General features: G+C 40.4%; 1 protein-coding gene across 1 annotated transcript in view; it reads left to right on the top strand.

The window, feature by feature from the left end:
• SVEP1 (sushi, von Willebrand factor type A, EGF and pentraxin domain containing 1) overlaps nt 1-15747 on the top strand; it is a gene marked incomplete at its 5' end in the record, with an annotated part of 183300 nt that overhangs the window by 62649 nt on the left and 104904 nt on the right. The window contains 5 exons of the mRNA XM_025208993.1: nt 2-181; nt 4765-4944; nt 11693-11890; nt 14520-14638; nt 15459-15588. Of these exons, the coding sequence (XP_025064778.1) occupies nt 2-181; nt 4765-4944; nt 11693-11890; nt 14520-14638; nt 15459-15588 (807 nt within the window). The remainder of the gene's footprint in view (nt 1; nt 182-4764; nt 4945-11692; nt 11891-14519; nt 14639-15458; nt 15589-15747) is intronic.

Here is a 15747-nt window from a genome sequence, read left to right on the forward strand (position 1 = left end):
GTTGTCCACTGCACTGAACTGAAGCCCCCTGAAAATGGCTACTTTATCCAGAACGTCTGCAACAACTACTTCAATGCTGCCTGTGGAATCCGATGCAAAGCAGGGTTTGATCTAGTGGGAAGCAGCATACGACTTTGTCAGCCGAGTGGCCTGTGGTCCGGTTCAGAAGCCACTTGCAGAGGTAGGAATGACATTTGTTTAGAAATATCTTTTGACATGAATTGTCTTTTTTTATGATGTTTGGGGCTGCTTTTTGTCTTTCTTTTGCTGGTTTATGGTCAGTTCACTCTAAACCTCAAGTGATAGAATATTTAAAAGGGAATCCCCATGATGTGCATTTTGTTTTCCAGTCGACTAAAATGGAGGAAGAAAACCCTCAGGAAAAAAATGCAGAGTGATATTTTCTATAATCAAACACTTGGAAAAAGTCCATTCTGTCCTCTCTTGCATCCCCAGTCCTGCAAGCACATGTACTACATGATGCAAGGTCTTTGCAGTGTTGGTTTGTCAGAACTTCCATGTGGGAGTCATGTTGGCACAGATGAATGTTGACACTGGAATTTGGTGGCAGAAACACGCAAGATGAATCTACCTTGCAAGTTTCTGATTAGTAGTTTGGGGCTTATTATGGAAATGAAAAGAAAAGATGGGGAAACTCTGGGTCCTGTTTATTGTCCCAGAAGAATTTTGAGGGCAGTTCCACTGGGGAGAGACTGACAGTTTCCCTGAGGCTGTGGGCAAGGGAACGGCGACCGGAAAGGAAAGAAACAGCAGGCCCAGGAAGCACAGTCAGAAATGTGGAGGGGTCTGAATAAAGGCATTTCTCTAGAACAGCTCTAGAAGGTCTATTATGTACAGAAGACTATTGTACTTTCTTTTTGGTGTGACCCAACTCCACTCCAGTGGCATTAATGCACATGCAGAGCACCCTAGAGAACTGTGCAGTTCTTGAAAGGAAGTGGAATCTGACCTGTTTCAGGCAATCTACTCATGTACTGAGACTGCCTTTCTTCCCTAAATAGGGACAAGGAAACTAACAGTGTTTCCCCAGTCTCCATGTAGTTGGCAGCTGCCCCATAGTGGCTGGTATATGCACATCAGTTACAAGGTGGGGGACAAGGTGAGTGGTACAGCCAAGGGTAAGTGACAGAGCTAGAGAGCAGCCACTCCTGAGGCCATACTCACCTGGTAACCTACCTTATCCTACCTAGAAAATTGCTTCACAAGGGTTGCAGAACTTAATCAAATTCCAGTAACCTCCAGAAGGAGGATGAGGAAGTAAGTTTGAGACTGGAGTACGGCCATGTCTTTCCAGCAAACCGAGTGCTGATGAAATAGTTTGGAAATCCAGCTGTGTGTGCACTAGGGTGTTGGGAAATCATATGCTCATGATAGAAGTTCTTTTACAAAGTAGTCTGAAGAATGATACATCTGGCATGTGCTTGCCATGAAAAGATAGAGGAATGGCTAATCCATTTGCTCTTGAACCATCTACACTTCTGTAGATTTCACGCAGAGAAGTCAAGGAATCTAGCACATGGAAAGCATAGAAATCCTTTTTGGGTAAATGAAAGGATATTTTGTCTATTGTTTGTCTGAGGGAGGTCACCTTATTTTTTTCTTCAACGTTTTATTGTTTTCCTTTCAATGAATAATTTGACTTTTCAAGAGAGTGGCAAAAAGGTTAGTTCTCTGCCTTGAGCTGTTATCATCATGTTGTCTTAATTTCCTTTGAAGCATCCAAGGATATCCTTTTACTTTTTTTTCTGCTACAGTGAATCGTGCTGAAGTTTCTGTATTAAAAAAGATCCAGCCTTAGCATATGCTGTGTCTGCTCTTCTCCATTCATACAGTAAACCACACTATAAAAGTGAACAAGATCAAAGGGCTCAGTTCATGGCTGTCATGTTAATCCCAGCAGTATTTTATCATATAAATTAGGAAAGGACAGTGAAAGGATTCTAATCCCTTTACAGGCTGCTCATTTTGGCAGTAAACATTCAAGCATTTTGGTGCTTTTGCTTTGCTAGCTGAAATGTGTTGCGTGTGATAAGTGATGCTTAGACTCATTAGAACACCTTCAGTAACTAGTAGTGGCTGATAAAAAAACTAGACAGTATCCAAATAGCAAAATGACTGTTGGATTCAGGAAATATATTTATAATTATGATGCCAACAGAATATTTCTACTTGAATTCATGGGGATATTTCATGTTTGTGAAAAATACCTAATTAATGACCTGACAAAAGAATGTTCTTCTGAGGCAAGGCACATTAATAAATGTGTCATGTGTCCAGTTCCCCTGCCTACATACTTCTTTCATGCCAGCTGATGACCAGACCTGATGAGAGGTAGAAATGGACACATGGCATGCTACACGATTTGTAGCAGTGGTTGCCTGATGAACATTTCACTGGTGCTCCTACATTTATCTAGGCTCCATCAGCCATGCCTCATTCTAATACTCTGCCAAAACTCATGTGCTACAATTTCGGCCATAATGGCCACAGTAGAAACCACAATACACTATAACTAATTCTCAACTGAGCTGTTGCAATATGTCAAAGTGCTGTGAGATCCTTTGAAGGATGCCTCAAGGTGCAAACAGGTAAACACAGGCTCATCCCTGCCCAGCCACTCCTCCTCTTCCCCTTCCTACACTGCCTTGCTCCTGAGCAAGGTGGGAAGCACTGTGATAAATTAGGTTTTGAAATGGGGTGCCACACAATTCACAAAAATTGTGGAGAGGTGCCTCAAGTCTCAAAAGGCTGAGAATGACTGCCCTACAAGTATGAAAATACTATACTGTAGTATACTACTACATCAGTTTGTACCAGAATTGTGGTAAGTGTACCCTTCTCAGTGCAGTACGGTAAGGAGTAATAGAAAATGGATGTGAAGTGCAGTCCTTTCTTTCATTTACTGGAAACCTAATGAACTAGTATGTTTCCATATCTCTCTGACACTGGGGGGGAAAGAAATACCCTGCAGCTGAACTTTCAACACTATCCATAACATGTGGGCAGTACTGGGTTGCCATTCCTTATCCTTTGGTAAATAGCTTTATTTCCCACACCCCAACGTTTTAATATCAGTCTCTTTCAAAAAGATTTTTTTATTATATTTATCTTTATAGCATTTGTATTCCTTAAGATTTTGACATCTGGTTTTCGTTTGGTTAATAACTGAGGAACTTTGTTCACTGATTGGTTTTAAGAAGACATGCAATCTGTTGGGCCAACGTGCAATTATATATATGTACTTTCTCATCAATATGTGTAATAAACAACTACTGAGAAGAGAAAAGATTGCTGCCAAGTTGGCTTAAGTCTGAAATATATTTGGAGAGAAAGTGAGTGGTTTGCCTCCTACGCTGGCGGGGGGTTAGCTGGTGAAATCAGCATTCTTAACCACAGAATAAAAACTCACCCCAGCCTCTGCTGTCATATTCCATTAAAGGCTCAACCCTTCACCATTGCAGTCAGAAAGACACAGAAAAGGGTCTGGCTATTAAAAGATAACAGTCTCCATCATTCTGGAGAATGACAATCTCCATCGTTTTTATCCAGTTGTTGCTGTTTACTTGTACTGCTACTTCATTTGTTAGAAAAGACGGATACAGTACATTAAAGATGCAAGTTCTTACAGAGTTGATTTTAATCTATCTAGGTCGGGGGGAGGGGTGGGGAGGCAGGAAAATGTACAGACTGCAGGCTGAATCCAGCCTGGAGAGCCACATCAACCAGCCCTGGGTGCTAGCCCCATGCAGTGACAGTCTGGGACCTCCCCAGCCTGATGTGCCAAATCCAGTGCCTGTGGCTTTGGCCAATCTGGGGTGCAAGCTGCATGTGGTGCCTGTTCCAGCTGGTCCAGGGATCACGGCTCACAGGGGAAGCATTGCGTGCAGTGCTGTCCTGAGCTGGCCAGAGCAGGCAGTGGATCTGGCAGACTCTGTGAGTCTCCTGCATGCTGGATCTGACGTCCTCTCTGGCTGGTCTGTGCCTCATGAAGCACCAGCTCCAGCCCATCTGGGACCTGTTGTGCATGCAGCATCCACCACTGACCATATGCTGCGAGTGTTGCATGTGGTTCACATCCCAATCCAGCCAGTGCGGGTGCTGCATGCAGCTCATGTCCCAAGTTGGCCAGAGTAGGTTCCTCTGGGTGCTGAATTTGGTATGGAGGGTGAGTGATGGGGGTGTCATGCCTTCACCTGATCTGGTCTGTGGGGCTGGCTCCATGCTGTTCATCCAGTCTGTAGACTGCTCCCAGGCCACACATCTAGCTTGCAGAATCAAGTTAATTTGACACCCTTGATCTAGGTAATTTATGTTAGGATACAGAATTAGAAACTCAGCAAGAACAAAAAGTATTATACTCAGCCAAAACTAACGTATTCTCCCCAGTTAGCATCACTCAACCACTTCTCCCCCAGAAAATTAAACACATTGTCTTACTTGTATAGCCTTAAACAGGGAACCTTACTGAACAGAAATTAATCCGGATTTTCTAGTGGTCTGTGATTTTTGGGTGCCTAACTCAGGCCTTTTCAAATCATCTCAGACCTTTGAAAATTGCCCCAACTTGACCAACTAAATTTACTAGTCACTTTTGAAAACGTGTATTAACCTGAATTGCCAGTGTGTTGTTTTTAATTAAAACACTCCATGAAAAAGGCCTTTAAAAGTGATGTTTAAGCTCATTGTGGTATCCTTCTGGTTGATAGTTTAAAACTTAAAATATACTTGTTTTATGCTTTGCAGTACGAAAATGTCCAAAACTTCATGGGCCTGATAATGGACATATTAATTGTTCATCGAGTGATATCTCCTACAAGACTGTGTGTTTTGTGACCTGTAACGAGGGCTTTGAACTGGAAGGAAATGCCAAACTCACCTGTCAAGGAAACTCTCAGTGGGACTGGAAGGAGCCAAAGTGTCTGGGTATGTTTTTGGTTTTTTTGAGGGTGGGTTGTCATTATATGTCTGTTCATCTAGGTCTCCTCTACGTGTTACATTTATGCTATGACTAATGTGTTGTACATATAATGAAGATTTTTACGGCTGGTTTGAATGGCACCTTAAATTGAACATGTGGCAGGTCTAGGGCCAGGGCTGATAGTCAGCTGATTGCCTACTTCTGCCCTAGGGCCATCAATCAACTGATTGAGCCCCAGGGCCGAACCAGGTTCAGTTCAAGACCTAGGTGTAGTCCTGTGGCTGAAACCAGCTTTCAATTTGCTGGTGCAGGTGGAGGCCATGATTCCAGGCTCTCACTGCTTTGGCACAATTGGGATCTGATCCGCAATCCCAAAATCATGCCTCCTGTGTGACACACATGTGGCATGGCAGGATTCATGACTGTTGGGGATGGGGACTAAATCCCATGGCATCTGTAGATGAACATGGGCTATGGGCCCTGGAATGCTTCATTGACAGAATATTTAATTTATAGTAAGCAACTCTGCCTCTTCCACTCTCTTTGATGAATATGGAGCTAAAGAAAGAACAATGATCTCTGTGCCCATGTGCCTTATAATGTATCTTGCAAGGTAGATTGAGGAGAGATTGGTAGAAAGATAAAGAAATTTTGATGTCCACGTTGCTTGTTGATACCTAACACAAACAGGTAACAAGTCAAATTTGCTGCTGCCTGGTAGCTGTTAGTCAGCCTATACTAAATTAATTGGTGATCACAGCCCAGTTTCCAGTAGAGAAAGCTAACACAGAAGAGAGCACAAGAGTAAAATAAGCAGGTAGATTGAGCTATCAAAGCTAGAGAAGAATCAACCTGCTAAAGTTTGAGTCCTGTTGGCCAAGTGAAGCCTGGCAGACTTGGTGCAGTGGTGTGTGGAAGTTTACATTGCTGTGGCTACATCATATCTGTTGTCTATATCAGAAAGGACTTCTGAATCCAGGAGTGTCTGTTCATCACTTCGTATGAGTAAATTCACAGAAAATGTTATTTGATAAAGTGTGCATGCATGTGTGCATATGTGTGTTTAGCTCCAACAAATTGAAATTCAGAGATTGTGAACATAAAACCCAACATTTCAGAAGCTGGAAATATATGCCCCTGGAAATATATTCCCCTGGAAATTTAAGGTGGAGTTAATATCACTCACACTAAACATGTCAGGTGCTTAGATATAGAAGTGATTTATATTGTGCCTTTAATTATTTATAACTTAAGAACAACCAGCACAAAATTTTGACCGTTCTAGGAAATAGATATAAATCGGTCCTAGGTGTAAATACATGCTTTTAAAACATCATTAAAATAATTCAAAATGTATTTGAATTGGGTACATCGGGTGCCCAATTTTGCTTCCATTGAATGCAATGCAAAAACTTCAATTAACTTTAAAAAGATTAGGACTGGGCCCAAAATACTATCAGAGGATTGTTATTTGAGGATTTACCATATTCATTAGTTAAAAATCTTGGCTTAATTTTTTAATCATTAAGATTTAGTGCCATTGCATAGCAAGAAGCTGCCTCATGTATTTGACTTTTCTTAATCAGGTGAGTTATGCGAGAGTTTCAAAGTTAATGACAACAAAGTTTACTTCTGTTCTTCCCAGAAATGCAGTATAAGAGTTATCTTTGATTGTCCCGTAGCAACAAGTGTTAGTTGAAAAAATATGTGCTCACTTCTGCCGAGGCTGCAGTCAAAGCAAACTTTCATTCGCTCCCACTGACAGAATGTAGAGATGTGGAAATCCATGCATGAGATTATTGCAGGGACATAAAGATGCAGGCCAGGTAGAGACAGATAACTCCCTGATGGCATGTTCATAAACTATTGCACTGCTTAACACTGGTCACAATAATTGTCCTCTCTGTTAAAAAAAAAAGTGCAAAAAAAAAAATCTGAATTTTATCACCTTAGCTTTCAGGCATAAAGCCTTATTGTGCTTTTTCTCCCTGCAAGAACAAAGAGCTGTATATAACCAGAAATCCTTCTCCATGACAGTATTTTTAGCCTGTGATCAAGGCATTTCTTAACCGTCTCTTGAATAAACGAAATGGAATAAGCTGCACTTTTCTCACTGTAAGGCAGATTTTCCAGACGTCAGATATTCTTTGGTATTCTTGGATATTCGTGGGTGTCCTAAACTCTTCACAGTACCTTCTGTAGGGTCCCTAAGGCCATGGACAGGTATTATGTTAGTAGTGCTAAATATGCCTTGGTAGCGCAACTGAAAGCAAGCATATAGCCATTCAAGCTGTTTATAGGACTACAAAGACGCTTAAAGTTCTACAAAATACTAGTGATTACAAAGAGGAACTTCCTGGTTTTGTAGCACTATGCATAACGCCTGTACAGTTTACACATAGCACTACGGGGGTCTCTAGGACCCCCAGCATCCACCATCCACTGCTCTCTCTCTTCCCCTCCAAGGGGGAAGCCAGGACGGAAAGCAGTTAGCTCCTTGGTAGCCTGCCCAGTGGTGAGCTGTCAAGGAGCCCTGCTTGGGACCCTGTGCTGCCACAGTCACTGTGGCCAACAGAGATCAGCTGGACTAGGTAGGGGGAGGGTCCCGCAGAGCCACGCAGTGTTTTGGTGTGACAGCCACCATGAGAAGCCCAGAAAGAACCAGTGTTTTGGCCATGGGGTTAGGGCTCCCCCAAAATGGCCCTGTAGCTGGCAGAGCACAGGCTCTTGCCAGCAAGAGCCCATGCTGTGGCACCTACAGCAGTGTTACTGAGGCCTTGCAGGCAGCCTTACCAGCTGTTGCCACCCTGCCAGGCTACCAGTGATAGCAACAGCTGGTCAGTGAGTGACAATGCAGGGGATGATACCAGCTGGAAGCAGAAGCAGCAGCGAGACAGCCCCAGTTGCCTCACTTAACAAGTTTCTGTGGGGGCAGGGGGGAACAAAGTCACCACCTGGCTGGAGAGGGCCTCTGAGGTGACTTCGTAGCTCTCTGGCCAAGGGGAATGAATATCTGTATGCCTCCATAGTGCCATGTTTTCCTGGTGCCAGAAGATGCTGAGACACTTTGTATCGCTACAAATGAACATCCGTCTCTACCCTAAATTACATCACCTGTTGAATCCATTAGGCTTTTTGCATGAGGCAGAAGTGCATGCAAGCGCTTGTTATGTGTATTTTAGTTAAGTAACTTTTGTTGAAGATGCTCTTTGTAAAAATTGCCTTGGAGTACATTACTTTACAAGGTATCTGAGAGAGAGAGAGAGAGATTTTGGAATTTATCTCATTTGCAAAAAAAAAAGTGTTAATTGTATTCCACTGATGGATAGCTTATCGCCAGCATATTAGGTTGAATGGATATTGTCAAATGTTAGCCTCCTCGCTGTACTCATCTCTGCTTTACTTATTCTGTAAGAGTGATTCTCAACCTTTGTAGACTTGAAGCACCCCTTCTTAGAGTTGAAGCACCCCTTGGAAAATGCCAGCTCTTAGTCTTCACTCATTTTTTACTACAGAAAAAACAATAGAACAATTCTTCTGTTGCAAAGAACTTGGGTTACAACAGGTCAGAATGTACCTAATGCTGTGAATTCCTATTTGAAATCTCAGACTATTTTGCGAATCATGTTTGAACACCTAAGAGTGCTAACATTGTGTGGCACAGTGGGGCACTCAGACTTTTTAAAGGATCTCAAGTACCCCAGGGTGCGGTGGCACCCTGGTTGAGAATCACTTGTCTGTAAGGTGCAAATCTGTCCTGCCTTTTACCTGAATTCCGATTATCATGGCTAATTACTCTTTACAAGACAAGTGCCAGATTAGTTGGCATTTATGCCAAGGGCACGGATGCCATCTAGTGTTGAAAGAAGCAGTGTGTCCTTTTAAAATTTGTTTCATCCTTCAAGTTATTGGGTTTAGCAAGCAAAAGATGGGGGTTGAGAGAGAGAGTTTAATAATGTATTCTGCAGTGTTGTCTTTTGTCCATTTTCTTGAAATTCACTTCCTTGTTTATGAATTGTATAGTGTGCTTAATTGATCACAATCAACTTTACTTGCTACCTTTTTATTTTACAAATGAGGTGGGGATTCTGCTCTCTCTCTGAAGTATTTTAACCCTGGATCTCTACTAACTGGTATAACTGACATCAAATTCTGACCCACACACTGCAAGGTTATTTTATATTTCTTCACATTATTGTAAGTAGACTCAGAAGACTAAATCCTTCTCCCAGTTACACTATTGTATACCCAGACTTACTAAAACAGATTGTCAACCTGTGTGAATGATTGTAGCTCAGTTGAATGGAGCTATGACAACTGAGGATCAGGTCTATTGAGAAAAGATGGTGCATAGAATTACTGAAACTGATGATGAAAAGATCAGTTAGGCCATCCATACCATTCTCTGGTACTGCAGGATTGTGGTTTACCCTTTCTATTCGCTCTAGCGGTAAATGTCCCAAGTAGCGAGACTATCACCACTTCTCTGGAAATGTCCTCCACATTTTTTTCCTTGGGATTCAGCCTAATTTTCCACTCTCTTGGTTCCTTCTCATTATTCCTTTGTTTACCCTTGTACCACTCTAGCTAGTTCTTGTCATCTTTGTGTTTACAGCCCTCATCACACTGCTGTCATGTTCTTTTTTTTTTTGTCTTCTGTCCAACATGTCTTCTAATCTCTTCTACCTGACCATTTTTGTTGCTGTTCCCTGAGCTCTCTGAACTTTGCTGATATCTTTCCTATAATGAGGCATCCAGACATGAACTAAGTTTTCACTAATGGAGATATTTTTAAGTTCCATGGCAGAAAACTACTCTGTCTAAAGCAAACGTATAAGCACTTAAAGGCTCTGCAGACTGTTGAAATGACAGTGAGATAGGAAGCAGTGATATATTAATTATTTTAGAGTCTAGTCATGTTTTTGCATATCAAGAGTTTAAAGGGCAGGAAATATTTATAATGCTTTGATAATATATTGAAAACATGTTTTTGTAGAAGTGCCAGAGCTTTTCAAGGACCCTACTTTGCTAATGCATGTGTTTGACTGTTGGATTCTGAATCAGAACCCTTCCTATGCCATCAAACTTTTCTTACAGCCTGGACATCCTTTTATTTGCTTAGCCACTCTGCATGTCCTCTGTATTTAATATTCATAAGCTTTCCTTTCCTGAATACTGTTCCCTAGGAGGATTCTTTTGGTCACTGAGTGTTTGTGTTCTTCCATCTACCAAATAAATAGTAGTCACTCTGGCTTCAGTCTTAACATGATTCCTGGAGACTTCCATCTTCTTTTCTGAATAGCTTTGAAATTAAGAGTTTTTTTGTAATCTCTAATGGATCTTAGCATTTTTTATAAGGAATGTCTATATAATTCCCAGAATTTTCCTGAGATGCTTGCTCCTATAGGCATATTAGCTTTACAAGGTATATTATTAGAAGTACATGAACTGTATAAATTTGCTATCCTACTTTTATCCTTTTCTATTCCCAGAACTGTATAATAAAAATAATATGCATTTCTCCAAGTCAGAAATGTGGCTAGTTAAAATCAAGATTAAAATGCTTATGAAAAAGTTCCTCCTATTATATATTTTTGGGAATATTAACATTTTGATGAAAATTGTGTTCAAACATGAGTATTTTTGAGTATCCCTAATAATATATATTTTGTGACATGGAGGTAAATTATAGAGCAGTACAAATCTATAGCTAGTACTTGCTAATCTCAATGTTTAACATTTCATAGGAATGAGTAAGTATTTCTTTTCAGCATGTATGGGTCTCTGAGTCTTAGTTTGCACACTAGGTTTAAGTAAAATGATATATCAGCTTAGTTTCATTTGAATCTGTGTCGGAGTTCACTTATAAATTCATGAACTGTAATGAACCATTTCATAAACCCCAGGTGACTGTTGAGCATATAATGAGATCTGTGACATGTTTGTTCATATGTTGTTCTCATTCAGTGAAATTGTATAAGAGGTACTTTGTAGTGAGTAGTAAGCAAACTGCTCAACAGAGCAAAAAATAATTTTGTGTACAGAGCTTTGGTTTGACACAAGCAAGCCGTGGTGGTATTGTGAAAAAGAGCCAAGTCTAGTTCACCTCCTGCCGAAGGTTGTGATTTACTGGAAAAGAAAAACAAATTCCTGTAACTAAAAGAACTCAGATGGATCTGGCCCCTGAACTACGCAGAATCCATTTTAAATCTCAGTCTGGGTTTTATGTGTGCATCTTATACATTGCCCTTTGGTGATGCAGTGACACGCTACATTGCCATATGGCATGCTACAGCGACTTAGTGATCATGTGCGTCTACACATGATCACCAGCTATGTCACTGTAGCGACGCTGCTACGGTGATGTAGTGGCAAAATCTAGCTGCGTGCACGGTGCAGTAACCACCCATACTGTGCCATGCTTTAGTACTTTGAAAAGGAAGTACTAAAGCATGGCAACGTAGATACGCCTGATTTGTTTCTTTGATAGTAGGACCTCACTACAAAGAGGAGAATATCTTTAATAAGATTTTCTAGCCCACCTGAAACACATTATTCTCCATGCAGGCTGATTGAAAGTTATCTTATTAGTGGCAATAATCAATTGGGCTGTATTTTAGTGAATTTTAGAATAATATTCATATTCTTTTTTCCTTCCTTTACATTCTGATATGTCGTTATTTGCTGGTGTTTTGGGATATGTATTTTTATGTGTGTATGCCATGTGATGTTTGTGTACTTTTCTTCTTCTAGAGGTGCACTGCCCTGTTTTCCAGAAACCAAAGGATGTGATGGCACATCCATCGAATTGTGGACAGGAACCATCTAAATATGGAACCGTGTGCCAATTGAACTGTCCTCATGGCTTTGTCTTGTCTGGAGCTAGAGAAGAACTAAGGTGCATTTCTTCTGGGACATGGAGTGAAGATGTCCAGAAGGCTTTTTGTAAAGGTAAAGACCTGAACAATAATTTCCATTTACAAGTATTTGTGGGATTGAAAAGAAAAGGAATACAAGATAATCATATAAAGATGTGCTTGAACCTGGCAGATAGAGCAAATAAAACAGACTTTAAAAATCACTGGTTCTATCATCACTGCCTAACTGTAGAATTTTAGCACTTAATATTATGTAATTTAATATTTAATAGTTTATAACAAAAAATTAGGTCTTCAAAAGCTTGTTCAGGTACATATATATGATGTTCCTCACTGGCAGTAAGCTCTCTTGAGACCCTACTTAGATGTCCCTGTTTTGTTTGGGTTTGTGATGATTGAAAGCCTTAGCTGAAGACAAATTGGAAATTTAAGATTGGAGATCAAATATTGATCAATTGATCTTATTGAGTTTCATCCTCAATGGAATGTCATGGATTTCTAGATCTCCTACCAATTCTGTGTTATGAAAGAAAACTTCTATTGCTCTACCAGCTGCCATGGGCTATTTATTTCCTGAGCTATCTCTGGGGTTGAGCACTACCCCTATTTAACATCACAGAGCAATATTGCACAAGGCTAAGAGTTAACAGTGCAACATGTGACATTTGGCCAAAACTGTATGGAGAGTTTAGGCAGACAGAATGTGATTACATTAAGTTTGTTTTCAGCCAAGGATCTACATAAACACCCAGCTCTTTGAAAAACTTTAGATTTTTCTTTAATAAACATACAGTACAAAGTTTAAGATTGAATGACTTTGCTTTCTTCCTTAATCTGAAATTAAGCAAAGGTAAAGTCTCTGAGAAAGCACAGTGTACGTCTGTCTGTCCCATGGAACAATGTCTGTCTGCAGCTGGAACTGAGGGTCTCCAAATGGAGGCTCTCACAACATACAGGCAGGCAAAGGTTCTTTTATATTCTGTGCTGCACTTCTAAGATAAACAATAAAGAAAACTAAATCATGTCAGCTACATCACTACAGAAATCAACATGGGATCTTTGATCCTGAATGACTGCAAAGTGATTAGGAGTTCAGTTTTGCTTTTTTCTTTAAACATAGCACAGCTAACAGCACGATGCTTCCTTGCACCATGGTCTGATTCAGTGTTATCTCAGAAGGAACAGTGCTGCCTACTGAACCAGCAGCTGCTTGTCTGCCTCTGAGAAGTCTTCCCTGCAAATGTGGGCTGGGCAGAGCTAGTAACATCTAACAGGATCACCTCATGAGGCTACAGGCCAAGCTGGTTGGATCAAGATGAAGCACTGTGCACTGGGACCGAGCATGTGGAGGGTGCCATGACTAGCAGTGATATAAAAGCCTAAAATAACGAGAGTCTTTAAAGGCTATGCCTTCTAGTAATAATGAATGTAGTTGCGATCAGCTACATGTTATGAAAACATGTCCCTGCTTTAATTCTCTTTATTGTTTATTCTTCAGCCAAAAGATTTGACCTATTTAAAATAATCAGTTTTCTTTCTGGTTGTTATGACCCCTTTTTCAGATTTTCACTGTTAACTGGAACTTGCTACAACAGAAAGTCTGTAGTCTGGGGAGCATGAATCACAATTGGAATATGTTTAAAAGAGCATACTTTATATATATGTGTCATCAGCATGGGTTCAGAGGAAGGCAAAGGAGATTGTGGTTATTGTTTTTGCAGTTGTTATTATGGAGTTTTAATTGCCAGAGTTATGTCTTTGCTGTAGATCTATATCTATAAATTTGTAAGTGGAATCAGTTCATATGTTGCTTTGGAGTCTCCTGGGCATAGAAGGGCTGAGAGTTGAATTCTGTTGTCCTTGTCTAGTGAGACTGGAGCCCATTTATCAAACAGCACTACAGTAATAAAAAAAAAAATCCTACCATGATGTTTGAAGAGGCTCCATGCCAGGGAATAATAAAGTGCCTTACATTGTCAAAGAAATTTAAGGTTTAATTGTTGTTGGCTGTGCCATGTGTGTTGCACCCAGTGTTAGTTACACAGTGGCTCACTAAAGCCTCTCAGCTATTGTCACTTATATAAGTACAGGACTCAATTTGTCATAGGTGATGCTTTTGTTTAGTCTCAGAAATTACTTTAAGGAACAGCTATGGAAAATTGCATTGGCAGTTTAGTCAGAGCTCCTTTACTTATGAGACTGTCATAGACCCTGGCCCAACATGGTGTTAGACCCACTGTGCTGTTGCTCAATGTCAGTATGCCATCACAGGAAAAAAATATATTTTTAAGGACAGAAATATTTGGTATGAATGTATATAGATTACACTTGGGTCAAAGAACAGAAGAATACAGTAGCCTTTTAATTCATAAATGAATGTGTTATTGTAAGAGAAGACAAACCATTGATCTATTATTATTTATTATTTGTCATATGGCAACACTTTGAAGCCAGGGCTCAGTTTAAGAGGTGCTATACAAAATGTACCCAAGAGGGTTCCTGTCCCGAAGAGATTACAGTGTAAGTATAAGAATGTGGACAAATGGATGTTAAAGCAAACAAAGAGGAGGAGCACAAGGAAATAACGGGGTGTTACTATTAGATATGAAGAACAGCGGTTGCAGCAAGCTGCCTACCTGTTGTAGAGTTTTTATGGCTGTTATCTCACTTACATGACTGGTTTATGTCTTTTTCTGAGTCAGATACTGAAGCTCCTCAAATCATATGTCCAGACAATATAGAGGCCACAACTCTGGAACATCAGAACTCTGCTAATATTAGCTGGCAAATTCCAACAGCCAAGGATAACTCTGGAGATGAGGCAAGCTAAAATCTGTATGCTTCATTTGATGCAGTCCTTTCTTAGCTAGTTGTTTTAGTCTTCCTCAAAGCCATTGGACTTCCTTGTTTCTTGATAAGCATGAATAAAAATATCTGTTGAATGCTGAGTATCTGCAGAATTCAGACTTTTCCTGCTTGTTAGGTGTATTTGCTCACGGGATACCCAGTACAGTGTTTAAGTACATAAACTCTTGTTCAGCTAATTTCTGAGAAGGAGTTCTTGAAATATAAAGCAGCGTATTAAGCTGGATCTCCTAAGCCCCAGGAAATAAACCTTATCATAACTCTTTGGGGCTTAAAGAGGGTGCACTGTGATAAGTAAAAATTCACACCAGCATTTTAAAAGAAATAGAATCCAATTTTTTACTACATTCAGGTTTCAGATACAGACCAGTGATATCAACAGAAGGCAGTGGGAGGCCTGTGCAGGATTCCAATAACAGTTTGCTCCCACGAGTAATACTCCCCAATTTACAGCTCTGGTTTGGGAAAACAATGCTTCCCATGTCATGTGAATACAAGTGATTTAGTTCAATTCTCATTTATGCCAAGGTCCCTCTACACGGTTCCGACCATGTAAAGCATCCTCAAGGTGGGTGTAAATGTAACATGCTCCCACTTCAGAGCTCCTGTAAGCTGCCAGTGATACAGCATCCCTAAAGTAAATGAGGATCAGATTCATCTGAATTTGTAGGCCTTAATTTTAAAGGATTACTTTTATGTGCCTATGTCCTAAAACATAAATACCATTGCAACTAACCAGGTTTGATTTTAAGTAATAGTATCTTCTCCTTTACCAGCTCTCCATTCATGTTACTCCGGCTTTTACACCACCATATCTTTTCGCAATTGGAGAGGTTTCTATCACCTACACAGCAGTCGACATATCTGGCAATGAGGCAAGCTGTACGTTCATTGTCAAAGTTATTGGTAAGTGATATTCAGAGACATGTGGGAAGGATTCCAGCAATGATAAAATGATCTCATTTGTGCAGAGAGGCTTCATTCCAACAGGACGTTGAAGCATGCACTTAATTTTGAACATGTGAATAGTCTTGTTCAGTTCACACACTTCAAGGGAGACGCATG

This window comes from Alligator sinensis, unplaced genomic scaffold, assembly GCF_000455745.1.
Source record: "Alligator sinensis unplaced genomic scaffold, ASM45574v1 scaffold371_1, whole genome shotgun sequence".
Taxonomy (NCBI): Eukaryota; Metazoa; Chordata; order Crocodylia; family Alligatoridae; genus Alligator; species Alligator sinensis.